Source organism: Anneissia japonica, unplaced genomic scaffold (assembly GCF_011630105.1).
Source record: "Anneissia japonica isolate Jap-2015-1 unplaced genomic scaffold, ASM1163010v1 scaffold288060_len1141017_cov207, whole genome shotgun sequence".
NCBI lineage: Eukaryota > Metazoa > Echinodermata > Crinoidea > Comatulida > Comatulidae > Anneissia > Anneissia japonica.
The window spans coordinates 1,079,269-1,098,232 of record NW_022712486.1 but is presented as its reverse complement, the minus strand read 5'-3'; the positions used below and the strand labels follow the sequence as shown (position 1 = coordinate 1,098,232).

General features: G+C 36.0%; 1 protein-coding gene across 6 annotated transcripts in view; it reads left to right on the top strand.

Moving 5' to 3' along the window:
• Positions 1-9,969: 9,969 nt before the first annotated feature.
• Positions 9,970-18,964, top strand: part of LOC117107841 (filamin-A-like) — a 73,312-nt gene continuing 64,317 nt past the window's right edge. For 5 of the 6 annotated variants that reach the window (XM_033249636.1, XM_033249634.1, XM_033249635.1 and 2 more), the window contains exons 1-2: positions 9,970-10,059; positions 11,660-12,327. In XM_033249636.1, the coding sequence (XP_033105527.1) occupies positions 11,949-12,327 (379 nt within the window). In that variant the 5' untranslated portion in view covers positions 9,970-10,059; positions 11,660-11,948. Of the gene's footprint in view, positions 10,060-11,529; positions 12,328-18,964 lie in introns of those variants that run through there. The other variant, XM_033249632.1, reaches the window with a different exon arrangement.

Sequence of the window (18,964 nt, the reverse complement as noted above, 5' to 3'; positions counted from 1 at the left end):
TGACCATATTTAGGCATGTCACATGTTTTCGTCAAATAAAATTTGAGTATGGACAGGGCTTTACATTCAAAAAAGTCTGATCAAATAAATTATTATCCAGATTATCAAAAACATTACTGTATGCCCATATATAGTTATGATGTGCCTATATATGGCCATGATGTGATATGATGTCATATTTAGGTATGTCACATGTTTTTGTCAAATTAAATTTGATAGTTTGGACAGGGCAAAATAATCTGTTAATGCCCTGCTGTAAAATTGAATAAACTGAGAATAAAGTAGACCACTCAGAATTGAGAATGCAGTTCTGGGCAACTAAGAAACAGAAATTTTATGACTGTACCTTTAATCATCATCATCACCTGTTTTCTGCTTCTCCATCATATGATTTACGTTTCATAATGGCATATTTAGCTTTCATTTGTTTATTGGAAGTGGCTTGGCGGAGTAGGAACGGTTTGATTTCCCAACTTCTAGGATGGGGTCTCAATTCCTCACTGTGAATTTCACTCGTATCCATGGGCAAGGCACTTTATCTTCTCTCCACCCAGGAGTAAAAGTGGGTATCTGGTAGGGTTAAATGCCGAAATGTGCTGATGCAGCTGCTGCAATGTTATGGGATACTCTCCCAGGGAGCCAGAGTTTGTGTTCCATGCGCTTTTAATCCAATGACCGCGTTAATTATAATGTGAAGCACATAGAGGGCTTAACAATTTTCGCTATATAAGTCTACCATATTATTCTTATTATTATTCTTTCAGGTCATCTAAAAACATTAAACTCTCTTTCTTCCTCGAGGCCACTTTCTTTGTATTCTTTCTTCAATTATATCTCTCAATAAACCTATCCTCTAAGTATAGTTCCTTTAATATAACACACCAAAACCTACCTTAACCTTTACAAATTGAAACCCAACTTTGCCACTTTCACTTTTCCTTACCACCACTGTCTTCGTTGGTAAGGACCACTGTACAGCATGTGGGTTATTGATCACCATTTTATATTCCAGGGATTTCCTCTCTGCAGGTGTACATGATGGCAGGAAATTTGAAGATATCATATTTCTGTTGTCAAGGTGTCGAGGAATATCATTCCCTGTCCCGAACGAATCATTGGATTCAAGACTATCATTCCATATGGATTCATCCGATGCCATATTCAACGAGAGTGAACTCACTGACATCTCAGCACTATTTTCTGACTGGCAGCCAAGCAGTGAATGAAGTTCAAAGTTAGGCCAACTGCCCTCAGCCATGGCTTTCTCTAGTCAAGTTCAAACTGGTGTTGATTTGGTGTCAACCCTGCAAGTTAGAAAAAATTACTATTCAAGATAAGTGCAATCAGAAGACAACAAAGATGATTAAAACACTTCAGAATTTCCTGGTAAAAATGGCTTCCACTCTAGAGCAAGTAGAGTACTTGAAATTTGTTTAATCTTCATCCAATTATCAAATTCTTGTAAAGATGGCTGAGCAGGTCAACTTATTCGGAAATTAAATCTGGTCAAACCCTTTAATACATTTAAAAACTTAAATATTACGGTGTGATTGTGTGGACAGACAACAGTGGACTCATTAGCAAAAGTTACTCCATAATAACATTGGCCCATCTGGCGCGCTAACAGTATTTCCAAAACAAGCGAAAAAAAATCGGACACAATAACGGACCTGTCTCTTATACACATTATATGGAGTTATAGACTTTAATTATTATTTCATATTATGTCTAAAACTCAAACCTGTGTTTTATTGCTGTGTATCTATCGAGGCAAAGGTGGAAGCAAATGTGATCGTATTTATGTAGGCCTATGTACATGGACCTATGTGTGTTTGTATATATACGGGCTTATAAAGTACATTTCTCTTTCTTTTTTTTCTTTTTTTATTTTATCTATTCATTTCTTTTTAATTATGTTGGCATGAATTGTCTTTGGTTATTTTATTTAAGACTAAGAGTTGCAAATTTGGATGCACCTTGCGTTGGTATTATTTTGCAACAAGTTTTGTATGTTGTACAACTCTTCTAAGACACAAGAACGGTGTTTGATCAAAAAAATAAATAAATAAAACAAATCTTGAGAACTGTTAATGAGATTCACATCAAAGTGATTTTCAGGAAAGGGATTTCTTACGCGTTAAATGAATCATGGATCATAATAATATTTTACTAATAGTATCCGTAGTTAATTCCTGGAAAACAGTGTTGTTTCTGTTCGTTTCGGATATAGCGCCCTCTTGGCTTCAGTAAAAAGTATACTGTACACCGATACAAGTAAGTCAGGCTCCGGAGGAAAAACCTTTGTTGATATTTTGCAGAACTGATTTTTCTAAGACATACAAAAGTTAGAATGGTTAAGGAAATACAGGTTTTTCAATATTCAAAAAGGGGGAGGGGAAAAGTAAAAAAAAAAAGATTGTTACGCCCCCTTTTGCCCTGTTTTTAAATATTAAAAAATCTCTATCTCATTATTAACCATTCTCCAGTTTTTATTCAAACAACTTTTTTTCTGTCTTAGAAAAATCAGTTCTACAACATAGGCCTATCATTTTTTTTTTTTTTTTAACTTTAATGTAAAGATTGACAAAAGAACGACCGCGTTGGAACGGAACAATCTGCTCATCGGTTTTAAACTATTTCTAATTCGAATGTTTTCTGTAGGTGTAGCCTCCAGAGCCAAACGAGCAATTAAGATTGAGGTAGCAATCCAGACCCACAAAAAGCCTAAGCCGTGGGCGAAGAACCAATCAGCGGTTTTCATGTTCTTGGAGGAATAATTTGAGTAATTTTCGATCTATTTTTAATATAATATTCCATATTCAGCGAGCTTAGTTCAACTATCAACAGGGCTACGAAAATTCGTTCTGTACGGCAGAATTCACCTTCATAATAATAATGTAAATAGGTAATTTGTGGTTTTACGTGCAATTTATACATAGAGTTATCGCTTTCTAGCTTCCTACTCATTGAACAAAACTTGTTAACAGTCAATAACAAAGAGGGCGCTATCACGGATAATAGCAAACTGTAGATTCAAGTCAGATGAGTCAGATTCATGGATTCATGTCAGATTGAAGTTGTCAAAAACAAAGAGGGCGCTGTCATGGATGGTAGCAAACTTGGCAGCAAACTGTAGACTGAAGTTGGTTTGTCAGCAGCAAGGCAATGAAAAAAGGTTAAGAAACTATATAGGAAATATAGACTAGACAATACTGCACTTGATAATGGTGTGATTGTGTGGACAGACAACAGTGGACTCATTAGCAAAAGTTACTCCATAATAACATTGGCCCATCTGGCGCGCTAACAGTATTTCCAAAACAAGCGAAAAAAAATCGGACACAATAACGGACACAATAACTCTTACATGAACTCGATATATTAGTAGAGTACTAAATATGAAGTAAAATGATAGTCGATGTCATGTTGGCTTATACGATAAGGCTGCAATCTAGCGTAGCAGCATTTATGAATTAAAAAAAAGAAGAGCGCCAGAAGTTCTCATTACTGAATACTGCAGTCCTGACCATAAAAGTAGTACAAGACCCAATTGCCATTTTAAAAGTAACAAAAACAACTGTAGGCGCGCGTCTATGCGACCACTGATCTCTACTATAATATAAATTATTGTGAACCATGTGTGGAAGGACGGCTGTTTTGGTCTATACTCAGTATTTAATTCAGCGTCTGTATGATGGGAATGGTGTGAACCATGGAGGCACATGACTAATAAAAATGTTTATGCCTCAATGGAATGAACTAAGACGCACTTAAGACGCAACAAAACCTTTCGCCACTAGAATGCGGTGTTCATTTTCATCCCTATGTTTTGTTTATCCATAGAGATATAGTGAACGTACAATGCGTGCTCTCATCAGACTCAGCTGTATATTTTAATTGTTTATGTTTCCTTCTTGGATTATTGTTTTAAATTAATTATATTGGCTATTTATTAATTACCATGTCACGACCATTAAGCTTCTGGAATTTCCCCTTTTCCTAAAATACTGTAATAGGCATATTATTTATGATTATTGTATGACTTATTCATTGACGTTCAAAGAAATTAAAAGAAGTTGTCATTGTCATAACAATACGTTTAAACATACAAAGTACTGGTGAATCATGGAGGGTATCTAGGCCACCCCCCCCCCCCTTTTTTTTTTTTTAAATGGGAAAAAAAGAGTAAAAGAAAGAAAAAGAAAAAAACTATCGCCTAAAACGCCCCAGACATTATTTTCGGGCGTCTAGAAAACTAACAATTCGCGGAGGCATAATCCCGGTCCCCCTAAGGTGGTGTTATCTCGATCGGCTGCTTGAAAGTGCCACTTTCGGACATCTCTGGGTCCGCCCCTGGGTATCTTGCTAAACCTTCAATGAATTATAGACTTATCAATGTACCTGTTTTGCCAACAAGTTCTTTTATCATCCCTCCTGGAGACAAATCGTATAACGAGTCTCGTTCTACATAAACCAGACTGCTTTTCTGGGTATTGTTGGCTCTAGCCTCTTGCACTGTGAGATTAAAATGCATCGTGCGTGAAGGTATGCAATGCTAGTTTTAGTTCAGTTTGTTTTTAGCGATGACAATCAGGAAAACCCGGAACAACGGCGGCGTAGGCCCTACCGGTATTTCGGAGCAATTTCTTTTATTTTTGTTGTCGAATTATAGCATTATGAGAGCTCTCGTTAGTTGCCACTGCAATTAATGCTGTGTTCGTTTATATTCGACTTAGAAATAGAGCTCAATGAACGCGCCAGCACGTCATCATGACGTCACGCGCATTAAATTCAAGAATACCAAGCCAACTAACAAGGTCGATGAACCAATACCTCTATTTTGGCAAACCTCACATACCATTTCACCTATAGGAAGAAACGACAGGAAAAAATAGACCAAGTTACAAGTATTTCAAATTTGAATTATTTCCGCATTTTTACGTCACGCACACCAATGTGGTTTTGGAAAGAACAAGACCATAAACAATATAATCATGGTATAAGAATGCGTCTATATATGCACGAAGTATGGCGCCGAAGTGCGGGAATGATTGGAGTAAGAATAATCCGCTGGGAATTATTTACAGTATATTTACTTCAAAACGCTTTAGTTAAATTTATCTCTGATCTCAGATCTTGCTGAATATTTTCTTCTTTCTTTTGTACACGCGCTTCTGTCTGCAATCTTGAGGGATGTCCTCATCTTAACATCCGGGACCCCTCCTCACAAAAGCACAAACTTTACTCAACACATACTCAGTGAGGCACATCCCGCACCAACAGCACCGCCCACATCATCATCATACTATAGTATCAACCATCACCGACATCATCACCATCATCGTCATCAAAATCATCATCATCATTTATCATCCAACCATCATCATTATCATCTGATCATCATTTAAAAAAAAACCCAAACCAAGCAACTCATTCGTAAAACATTCTATTTGGTGGCGCATCCTTAAATATTGACTCTCACTGGGTGAAAGCAGGGGCCCCAGACCTTAAGGCTGGGATAGCATGCATTTTTGGCCATACCAGGGCCATGGACCCAATACCAGTGCATGAGCCTCATCGATCAAGCGGGGCCCCTTTCCGTAGCAGACTACGTATGAAAAACATTATAGGCCTAGTCGTTTATTGTTTCCGTGTGGTAGGCCATCAATATTGTCATTGTTTATATAAATAGCAGTCTTATACTTTTGTAATTTATTGTCAATAATCGTTTCGCTGCATTTGTAGAAGGCCGTCTGTTATTTTCCGGAAGCTCACTCTTCCGTTGAGTATACAAAGTCACCATTTGGTATACTATATTAAACATAAATTTAAGACATGCAGAACTCTTTTTCTAAAGTCATAAGAGAAATCTGCCCAATTCAGGTTGTATATAGTTTGAATCAACTATAGTGTAATCATTTCTCTAACATTGGCGGATCCAGTAATTCGAAATAGAGGGGTCCTAGGGAAGGGCTTTCAAAGGTATTGTCCATTTTCATTTTTTTTTTCTCCATTCAACAAAAAAATAATTTTGGCTCTTCTCCCTGAATTCACCACTGTCTAAAGACCAGGAACAAAACTGGACCGTCTTCGATTTTATTACAGCCCCCATTGGTATAGGAATGAGCACTTTTAGATGCTTGAAAATGGCACTCATACTGTAAAAATGCTTTCTGAGAGCAGATTACTCCTACGAACCCCTGTACCTCATGGTCCCCCGCTCGCTGGCGTAGTTGCAGTAGAAGGACCGTATCTCGAGTCTTCAGCTGTGTACACCTACACTGACGTCGAATTCTCTCATTGCGCTGGATTCTTCGCCGGAGGAACATGTCCGCGGCCACAAATAACATTCGTTCGAGTCTTGTGGCACTATTCGCCCGTCACAACGAGCGCCCGTTTCGCCACCTTGATCCCCAATCTCTGGTCCAAACTCTTCAGCTGATAGTGCGCCCCGCGGTGCCGTACCTCCAATCATGAGATGCTCCAATACAGTATACGGTATTATATACATTTATTCTCTCAATATAATATCAGTTTCCGACATCTTATCAATAATTAAAAACAACTACTGTATCAGGACAGTAGTTTACTTTAAATCATCAAATCTAAAATTAAAATCTGTTTTTAAGAGCCCGTTCATAACGGTAACAATTGTCAAGAATTATTGTGTCCTTTCGGGAAAATGTGGTACGGTACCGGTATGCCTATAAATCACACTACAGAAAGATTGCAAAATCAATACATAGTAACCCCTATGAAAAAGACACTTAATTTTTTGTTATTGTATCACAAAAACTACAGCTCAAATAGCCTAAGAAAAAAAATCAATCAACTTTATATTTTGGCACCTTTCGGCTTTAGAGCTATAAACTTAACATCGAAGCCAGAATTTTCTCATCTTAATCCTTAAAGCGAACATCGGTATTATGTCTTACTTCATGTGTACGTTAATTCGTAGTAAACCAATCTTGTCAAGTGACTTCGTGAGTTTTGACCCTTAACCGGGAATTTCATAGGATTCTAAACCATAACATGTACCCTCATTTCCAAGTCGTCACTCTAATCATGTTACAGGCATCCAATAGAAAGCTCAATATTATAAAAAGAATAGTTGGTATTAACATTGCATCATGAAATAATATTGGGAACAACTATTGTTGTTTCAATCAGGCCTAAATTTCTTCTGATTTCATATTATAAATGAATTGTATTTGCATTGCAAATTATTGCTATAAATTAGTTCTAATTCTATTCAATAAAATTATAATGAATGTATGTCATCGCTTAATGAAAACATTCCGAAACCCTATTAAGGGGACAATTTCACGTTTTTGGTTAGAGTCTCCAGAATAGGGTCCCCCCAGGAGACCAGGAGACACCCATATTAAGGGGATACTTTCTTGGTCCCGAGGGTATGGGATACTTTCTTGGTCCCGAGGGTATGGGATCTACTGTTACAAAAACGAATAGGCCTACCTCTTCTTTTGGGAATTCAGGGATACCACGTTATGATAATAATTAAGGGGAATCCTTTCTCGGAAGGGAAGTGTTTTTTGTCAAGCTCTCATGCTTTAATAAACTTTTTTTTATTAAATGATAAACTATAAAATACATTTAGGGCCTAAGTAACAAAAAGTTCGATTGTGATCACACTACGGTGTATGTCGTGAATAATATTCATAAATAACTTTGATGTAGGGCTGTGTATCAGTGGCCTATTTCTTTTAAAGAGGCCCGGGGTTCATGCAGCCTGACCGAGAAAGGTTATAACCAGACGCTTCCCATCCGCATTTTAATCGACGATCCTATTACATTAACATGCTTTTATAACCTCTGCTGCCGTTGAAGGATAAACAAGGGTTATTATTTTTTTTACCGACGCATAGTTTTCTAGTTAGAAGCAATACTTATTTCATATACAGCGTTTTATTTATTAAGTTAAGGTAAGTAAAATATCTTTATCTTCCATTATTTAGGCCCCGACGATTGATTTAAATCTATAATTATTATACTTTATTTATTTATTTATTTTTTTTTTTTGCGGAATTACAGTTGTATATAAATGCTCTACTGTATTTTACACCACTGAAAGTTAGGCATATAAAGCTAAGCTTAAGTTTTTGACATTAATTTAATAATCCAAATGTAGGCCTATTTTGTGCTCGTTTTTTTAAGTCGACGCGTTGTGGCTATACTGGAAAGTTTAAGACAGAAAAGGCAATTTAAACAAATCATTTTAATTACTTTTTGAATTGTTTTAGGCCTACGGTACTTGTTTCAATTTTAATTTGCTGATTTAAATTGTATAGCATTTTAATAGTTTAATGATTTTTAACTTTTAACTTAAAGAAAATTACTAAAATCTGATTCCTTACTGCAAGTGCAATTCCAAATTTAAATAAAAAATGAATTATTGAAACCAAAATTTCGTTGAATTGAGTATTTCCATATTATGCAAATTATTTGATGAATATTCATTTATTTTTAAATTATTCGGTTAAGCGTGTTATCGGTCCCGGTATTATATGTGTATGGAAATAAGTAAACCTAACTAATAAAGACGTATGTCCGGTTTGAGATAAGTAATTAATTGAGATCGTCTTTTGACAATTCTAATATTTACTTGATTGATTATGCGTTGACGTTTCTGACAAGATTAATCTTTCGTAAAATTAGAAAAGAACAACGTCGTAATCTTGACAATCGGATTGAAAGCACTAGATGGTGACATACGTGTCAATAGATAGATTTGCCTCACGGCACACCTGAGCCTCCAGAGGCTGCACCGATTCCGGTCGTATTTCCTGCATTGGATGCAAATCCTCGAAAGCTGTCTGACCGCCTAAAAAATATATATTTACGCGATAAATTCTGTGCAAAGTTGAAGCCCGCAATGAACATCCGATGAAAATGTAATATTATCTTCTGATGGCTTTCTTGCTCACGTACACAATTGATAATCATTAGATGGTTTCTGAATTCACTCTTTTTTTGCGGGGGAAGCAGTGGAGTCAAGACCTTATTGACTTAACATTACAACCTATGCAGGATATTCATCAGCACCGTTATTGTAAGCAGTGTATACGTGAATATACTTCCCAATTGTGGCTCACCTGAACGCACGCGTGCATCGTTATTAGAGTATTACCGTACCGTCGTAAGTGCGTGAGTAATTTGTTAATTATTATTATTATAGACCCGTGTTGAATCTAATTGGCTTTTCAATCTATAATCGTTATTCCTGTCAAAATGCGTTATTTTTTTTAATTTTTTTTTTGAAAGGCGTAGAATCACTGTTAACGAATCTCTCCTCAATTTGAATGCGTCAATTCTGGTGTGCGTATTATGATTTAATTCTCTGATTAGCCACGAATAATTTAAATGATAATTATGTTTGTAACATGACATAAATAACCTAATGGTACTTTTTTACTTCCACAATATTCAACATAGGCCCACCCATTTGCAGTCGATCTCAAAGTTGGCTTCTTCATATAGAAAAAATGCATTGAGGATTTTTTACCTAGGTTACACTCAATGTAATTGACATAATTGAGCTTGTTTTAATCCATATTGTTATTTTGTTAATGAATTATAGTTATTATTGATAAGATGACAACATCGACCAAGGAAAATACTTAATAAGCTGGGCCTAAACCACCCTGCGAAGTTGAGTTTAAATTGTCTGTTAGACACAAGAAACGCATTAGGAACCGTGAATATTTAATTGATATTTTGCAAACTATCAGTCTCTTTTCAATGACGTATTACTTCTATAACAGTACCTTCTCCATACGAACAATTATAGAATAGTCGATCCAAATTTTGAATAAATCACTCCATAAAGTCCCATCTTTAATCATTAATATTGAAGTCAGACGTTAATATTTTTCTGACAACGAAGAAAACTAATGTAGCGCCCCCTAGACAACTCGTTGTCTCCTTTAGTTTCCCAATGGGTTTAACACATGGAAAATTAAGCAATTTCTACATTGATGAGCACTCATTATCTGCCGGCGACTGTATCTCTAAAATGGCTGCTTGGTAAAATACATTCAGGTAAGTTAGACATCAGTGAATTTTTGTCTTAATGTACACATATTTTATAAATATAAAGATTTTAAGTGAAGTTACCATTGATCAATTAATCATCTTAAGGGACGATGATTGTATACGAAATGATTTTAAAACTGTGGGACTTGGCATCATTCAGGTTTTAGGTCAGATGTTGACATTATAACACATGAAGTTAAAGTATTCACCCAAATTTAAATATAATGATGTTTACTCGCTTGGATACAAATCTGACAGTATCGATATGTTGTGAAACGTGGGATGAACACAACACATTATTCTGATGTACTTCGCTGCGTGTTGTGAAGGCATTTCTTCGCATTATCGCGGTGTGCTGGATTTCTTACCATAAACGGACATGCACAGACAGTCACTAGCTTCTAATTACTCGCGCTAATTGACAAAAAAAGTATTCAATAAAAATCACATTTGTAACTTCATAACAGAAGACCATTTTATCAAATTGTTGTTAATGCTTGGCTTGTATAAGAAGACTTACCGCCGTAATGACGAAAAAGAGAGAATCCCTTGCCTCTTTTTGATACCAAAGCAATTAACACGCGCGCAATTAATAGTTATAACGCGCATTAAATCTAAGATTAATTTGGCAAATACACGATACCGTAACTTTATGATATTTGTGCTTATTTTCTTTTCATATTTCAAGTGAAATGCTATTTTATTAGATATGGATATCAAACGTAAATTCTACAAAACATTAAAACTAACAAAATAACAAAAAATAAACCCTCTTAGGACATCTTTTTTTTTAAAGTGATGCAAGATTAAGAACAAAATACAGAAGTTTATGAGCCGGTAGATAGGGTCACTCACAGTATTTTGGGGGTTTAAAATGCTAATAGACCTAATGTTGTGAACTTCACTGTGTGAACATTTTTCCATAATAGAATAAAGGTGTGTTATGTTTCTGGAATGTGGCCTTCAGTATGCTCGCTTTTTTTTTAAAGAACTCATTTAAAATTATTTTTGGTATAAATCAGAATATGTGAACAAATGTTATGGAATTCATAAATGAACACGAATTAAAATGAAAGTTCTAGAATTTAAGATGTACGGGCCGATGATGATTATTTAAGATGACTTAGATGATGAGAATGGCACCACTATCTATGTCCATATTTGGAACTTGGCTCGGGTGCGCTCTCAGTGACTACGCTAGTCAGTCACATTGTGAGACTCGAAGTAAGCAAACAAATTAAGCCCGCTAATGGGACAACCCTGGTGTAGGTTCAACCAATCGTGAACAGATTCATAACGAACGAGATGTATGGTTTAATATTACGTCTGCCTTTATGCATTTAATTAAGAAAGGTGAAGATAGTGAAGTGACATCATTTGCTATTCTTGAACAAGTCGTACTCGGATTCTTTAAAGGCCAATAGGACCCCCAATAGACACGGCTAAACATCTGGTAGGCCTACATTCGTCAGTTCATCTAAGAGATGAGAAGACACGTTTTGGCAAGACCATCGCCAAATCTTCTTTTTTTCTTTTAGTGTAATATTTATTATCTCAATTTTATCCCGAGTAGATCAACTTTTACCCTTTAAAATTTCTTTCACAGTTGGCGAAACCAACGCACAGTGTAAAGTTACGCGATTCCAATTTACCAACCAGTTCCAATATTACCGGAAGTTTATAGCTATTTTCTTCCAAGTCTCGACAGCATCCCAGTTTGTACGAAGGATTAAGGACAATTCCCGACCGTGAGTAATAATATAAAGTCTACAAACTGTATTTTTTAAGTCCTAAAGGCAAATAATAACCTCCTCCCACTCTGCGGTGTTTACTCGCTATTTGTTTCATATTTAAATATACTTCCGTTTAGCCGGTTGAGGGCTTTATAAGTCACAATGAGTTCCAACGGTGAAGCATACGAGGACTGTTACTATCAAGACGAGATAGTCGAACAGAAGCGCGAACTCGACGAGGACGAAGAAATGCCGCTCGCTGAGAAAGACTTGGCTGATGATGCCCCATGGAAGAAAATCCAACAGAATACATTTACAAGATGGTGTAATGAGCATTTAAAAGTTGCAAATAAACATATCGGAGGTTTGGAGACCGATTTATGCGATGGCCTACGGTTAATTTCACTGGTGGAAGTGCTATCACAGAAGCGAGTGGGCCGCTTCAACAAACGCCCTACGTTCCGCTCAATGAAGCTAGAAAATGTGTCCGTTGTCATGTCATTTCTGGAATCGAAGGAGAACATCAAAATCGTTAATATTGGTAAGTGCAATGTAATTATTATCTTTATATTATTGATTCTTATCGTTTTTCTGATAATAATTAACGAAATATCCATTGATAGCACCAAGGGGGAAAGGTGCCAGCCTATTCCATGCTTGATCTCACCAGAAATCACACTTGTTGATTATTAATTTGTTGGCCTTTAAACCTTGGGCTTGTTGTTACTCGCGCCGGCAGAAAAAAAACCAAAAAAATCCTAAAAATGAAGTAGCCTAGTTAGACTCTCGTTGTATTAAGTAAGAATGATAATCACATTCTTCCAAACGTAATACAACCTCAGTATTTGACCTTTTAGGCCTGGACTAGTAGTAGGCCTCGGCTAGGCTAGGCCGTGTTTGTCCAAATCGGAGTATGACAGAGTATGACAGGCAGGGGTCCTCCACCTGTTTTGGGGAAATTTTCAAGCTGTGATTCTACTTTCTCTACTGGGGCTGGTGATGTAGACAAGGCCTATAGAGTTATGGCAGTCTGTGATTTACAAACATGTATGACACCTGTCTAGAAGTATTAATCTGTGAGTTATGATTGATAGCATGAAGTTGCAGGAATAATAAAATTGCCTGATTTCACTTGGGAATCACTTTGCTCATGATAGTGGACTGGGTTGTTCCAGAGTTGTCAATTAGCAAGGCTACCACAAAATGAATTTTTTTGATTGAAAATGGCTTCCTCTAGTTGTCATGCTGATATTTGTATGTTGAAGGATAAATATCAAAATCGAGTTATTTTGTACTGTATCTTCATTTTTTATTGTAATTATTTTTTTTCTGCACATCACATTCATAATGCCAAAAAAGGCTTATACCCTATTCAGACTACGCTCTGTTGCGATCGGTTACGATGCAGTCGGTGGTAATCCAAAACTGATTACTTTACATTATATAGGACCCAGGCCGCCACTAAGCAGTGCCTGTGGAATTTGTTATGATTCTTTGCGATCGGATTCCGTGGTAATCGGGAGTAATAAAGATTGTAGCACCCAATCGCTACGGGTAACAATTGTGTTATCGACTACCATTGGTGAGCTTTCACACACACGATTTTACTTTTGCGATTGGGTGTCGCAGTTGCTACAACCGATCGCAATGCGATGCTAGTATAAATGGGGTATTAGCTTAATTTTTGGCCTAATTTGTGATTAAAAAATGCATAGTTTCTCATTTCAAATTAATTCCCTAAAACTCAAATTGAATACCAAAAGAACCTTTGGAATGCAGATTTAAATCCCTATTCCAATGAAAACTTAATTGTCATTATTAGTATTTTAACCCACTTACTGGAGCTAATTTGCGTCATGGGGGTAGGGGAGGCGTCCACACCTATATACACCAATGACTTACGATAATGGTCTGCGGTCATGTGATCATGCAGACAAACCCTTAAGTTTGTGATGAATGATGCTGTCAATACAATCTGAATTGTTGCTATGTGATAATCTGTGCTATGCAAATTTTAAGGCACTTAAGACAGCGGCTAAGTACCACTCCTAAATGCTTAGATCTCAAATTCCTGAGTTGAATACTGTATTACCATATACTGTAGAATTAACATTGGTCATGCGATAAATCATCTATTAAGAATATTAAGATTTCTTGATTGGATATTGTTGTTGTTACAATACACATGTTGTTGATAATACTGACAAATATTTAAAAATAAACATTTACATACTGAAACTTAATAAAGGGATCTGATCATAGGGGCCCAGTATAACAATGTACTACTACTGTACATTACTATTAAGTATCAGTCATAAACAGAAAGCAGTGTAGCATTTATTTAAATAGCTAATTTCAACCATGTTATAGAGGGTGACCCTTCCATATTCAGGGCCCTCTTAAACAAATGAAACAATGTGATGCGGAAGTCCCTTATGAGGCTTCAGCAGTGGAGTTGTTTTTAGTCGTTATAAAATCACAGGAATTGAACCCAGGCATCCGAGATTAGAAGGCAAGAACTACCACTAAGCTTTTCAGCTCCCACTTCTTAAGCAGATGGAGTTGGTGGTGCACTGGCAGTTCAAGAGAAAATTCCTCCTCCTCCTCCCACAAGACATCCTTAATCTGTGTCCCACACCAGAAGACCTTGGTGGCCCCTTGATCATTAGTTTCTATATTAGCAAAGCAATTCGACAAAACTAAGATAAAACATTTGAAGTGGGAATAAATAAACAGGTGCTTAGAGGAAGCAGGATTGTCATACAGTAGTGTCTAGTAAATAAGGGATTACCAAGATAACCAGCAGGATTTAGCGTCTTCTGAAGGGGTGCAGAAATGAGGAACCAAAGTTTAATTAACTGGTGCCTAGATTAGAGGACACCATTTATCATATTTTCTGTATAGCCAGTGATTTCTACAGTATTAATTACCCAAGATCATTGATGTTTTTTTCTGATTATTAAGTACACAAGTCATTGATGAGGTTGACGAGTTGAGGTGACTTGTTATTGTCTATTAATTAGTATGGTTATCATGGACTTCTTGCTTATCTTCTTCCTGATACCTGAGGAGGAGCAGACCTGATGAGGAGCAGATTTTCTGTAAATAAAAAGAAACATGATGCATTTAAAATCAAAACTAAACTAGAGTAATAAATGAGCCGATTTGACTAATCACCTGAGATGTATCAATAAGCAAGATTTATGTCTTGTCAAACTGAGTAATTTAGTAAGTACCTACAGCATTGCGTGTAGTATACAGTAATTGTTATTATAGAAGAGGTTTATGTTTTTTATACTTAGTAATGTACAGTATACGATAATGTTATGATATGATAAGAGAAGAAGGAACAGGCCTGGAAAAAAAAATGTGCGTGCCTGTGATCATGAACATTGTCTCGATAAAATGGCTCCAGCACCAAATGGTATCTGCATACAGTGTATAGCCCAGTTTTGTTTTTTTGAATTTTTTTCCCCCCCAAATGCCTCCAGGACATTCATGATGCCTCCGACTGCCGGTCCTGCGTTCGCACACTTTTTCCAGCCCTGAGGAGGTATATAAGAAAATGAGGAATATTATAAGAGAATGAGGAGGATTTAAGGTGTGTATTATGGCAGTCTGTTTGTGCTTTATGAAGCCATTTTCATTTCACAAAATTTGCCATACTCTTTGTATAGAATGGTCTAGACTGTTAGAAGTTATTGTTAATAATACCAACCCTGCTGACAGTGGTATTGAAGGAAATTACTGGAGCCTACCAAATTTGATTATTGTTGAGTCTTGACTCGGCTTGGGGTAAAATTCACTTGGCTTATGGGTGTGTCTACATGTACTTCACCAGTTTATGTGACCGTGTTTACTGATGATTTGATAATTCATCTTGGCCAGAAGAGATGTCCCAGTCTCCCTTCCATGCAGTACACTTTTTTTTTTTATAAGAACACATTTTATAAAGAACACTGAGACTGAAATTGCTTAAAAATTAAAAATAAACTAAGAACAAGAGAGTTTAAGGCATGAGGTCCAGGTGAGTCGCGGTAGGATCAAGGGGAAAAGACCTTATGGGGTGGGGCGAAGCTGCCTCCCCCCACCATGCCGGAGCTTTTTTGCACTTTTAAAGCATGTAATAGCATATTTAAATACTACTTTTTGTAACTATCCAATGCAATGGAGAATAGTTCTAGTATGCAGGGCCTCTAAAGTAGTAATGATCACTTCTTTTCAACACAGGATTTCAAGACAGTTGTCAACAATGCACAGTAAAAACACTGAAATTAAGTAAATTTGAACATCAATATATATTTTCTGCTAGAAATCAACCTTACAAACTATACAATAATAGCAGTGTAATTGCTTAAGTCACATTGGGTTTGCTTGTTAAAGGGGGTTCGCTTGTCAAATGGGGGTTTGCTGAAAAACGGGTTCGGCCAAACCCCCAGAAAACCCCGGGGGAAACCCCTCCCCCGGCTACGTGCCTGCATTTGGAGTGTCATTCATATTCATCCATGTGAACTTAACATTGATTAGCCACTGATGATGAAGGCATGAAAATCAACAGTATTTGTAGAGTTGGAAATGAAACTAGGCGCTCATTTTCCCCCTAACCTCTTTCAGGGTGTCCTCCCCTTTTTTCCTTGCGCCTTTCCTTGTTTTCAATACTTGATAGGAACTGCATGGTATGTAACCAACTCTGCATATGAAGCATATTAGTATGTATGTGGTTGCTTAGTAGCCTGAAGTTATGTTCCTTAACTACAAGAAAAATCAATATATCATAAGGCCTAATTGCAGATAATTGAATATTATATTGGAATTTTGAGGTTTATAGTTATTATATTAAATTTAAAGACGTACATGTACATTATAATTATTTATAATATATTGTTAATTAATCTTTGCGTATTTATAGTTCCTTTGTGCGCCTACTGTACTATAAAGGTGACTGGTGTATAAGCTGATTGGGTAGAATAATTTTGATTACATTATGATTACAGAAAATTGTATCCACATCATTCTAATACTGTTCAATGTACATGCCTTTCCTACTGTGTAACTGTGCTATGTTACTGTCTTACAAAGTCCAAATAACCTCATTGCTGTTCTGTGACTGGACCATTCCAATACTTGGCAATCTATGAATTGACTGTATTCGTGTTGTGCGAATTATTTTCGGTTTGTTTACTTCAGGGTTTCCCCAAGCAATTCAAGGTCCCTCACTATATCAAATTATGGTTTCAAGCCAACGGAGTGGATAATTGCTAACCAACCATGCAGCCTATCGGATCAAGTGCGATTGCTAGACAACAAGCTGTTGTAGTTTATAATACCCATGTTTGTAATATCCATATAATATATTTAAAAAATAGTGAATGCAACTATATTAATTCATAATCATATTTGTATTAAATAAACATAATTACCTATATAAATACAAATATCAATATAAAGAAATAAAATAAAGTAAATAGTAATAGTAAGATATTGTCCATTGCACCACCTTTCTGAAAAGATCTTTAGGCATTCTCTTTGCACTTTTTAAAGAACCTTGTACCCCCTGAAGGGGAATTGTCATCTGGTATATTGCACAATTTATCACTAAAGTAGGGGCTACACCAAAATTTTGTTGTGATTTCCTAGGGGCCCAGTACAATATTCTTCCTCAAACATTCATTGTACATCCTAGGAATAAAAATTATTGCCTAGCCACCAAATCACAGATTTTGAAACAGGCAATGATTTTTCTTGGTGCATATCTCAGGCTATTAGCTGGGATTTCATTAGTTTTTTACTTGCTGACTCATGCATTGAAGACTAAGAAAAAAGCCACAGGTATTCAACCTTTGAATTATCACCTCATAAGGTGCACTTACCACACAGAGTGAGTGGGTGTGCAACGCTATAAGAATGCATTCTTGGTAAAACCCTGGTCTTGAATAGAAATTTTCAACCAAATGGAAGTATTTTCATTCGCCAATCTGTAGACTTCAATGAGCTAAGCACTTCAATATGCCATTCATTTTTATGAACTTGAATAACCTCATAAAATTTTAAAATCTATTATTTTATGTTCCAAATAAACATATTGTAATTATTATTGCATCAAAGTCTGTGAGAAAGTAAAATAAAGGAAACATTAAAGATAAGATATTGTTTTATTATTGTTATTGTAGAAAAAAAAAACCACCTGACCTAACCTACTTTATATCCTTGTAAGCGTTCGCAGAGAAGTATTACATAACTAGGCCACTGCAGTATTTAGTTTTGGGGCGGTTACGAACGTTGGTATTCTTTCAAAGCCAGGCCTCTTAAACATACACTGTTTGATCCATATTATAACATTGTTTTCATTATTTTATCAATATCATCTTCATCAGTGACATTGTTATCATTATGATTACCATCCTAATCATCATTAAAATTGAAGTCCATTCTCAAACTTACTTTTGTTGGCTTGGTTGTCTTGGCTTTGGATACATTAATGTAAATGATACATTGTCATCCTTGGAACATAATTGGCTAGCCTAAAAAGAGATTCTGATTGGTCACCAAACTGACATGCTTGATAAACACATGGATTTACTGTATGGTACCAAACCAAGAATTGGATTAATTAAATCCTGTTATGTAAGAGTTTTATGCTCTTAATCTTAGCTGGATTCAGTATCAGCATTGATTTTAATTCTGGTTCTTAAAGAGTAATGAATCAGTGAAAAGTCATGCAGAGAGAATTGTCTGTCTATGGGAATAAAAAGAAAGGATTTAAACAACTAGTTTTAACTGGTTGATTATAATACAGTACTAGCCAGCTTTTGATAGCCAGTCCTGTAAGAAACAGTCATACTCGCAAAGTATTGAAAAAGGGACAATTCGCATGCTGCATGTCAATCTTTTCTGGAACAAGGACTGGTAATAATATACTGTAGGCCATAGACCTAGATATAAATAAAATATAAATAGCTAAATATAACCATATATAGGCATATCATGACTATTATATGGGCATGCAACAGTTTTTTATAAAAAAAGGGAAAAAAAGCCTGGTATTGAAAAAGGAACAATTGCTCTGTAGAAACTTGTTATTGGTAATGTACAGTACATATTATGAATGTAATGTCAGCGTCACCACACATTCATGAATACATATGTCAATTTTTTCTGGAGCAAGGACTGATTTAATA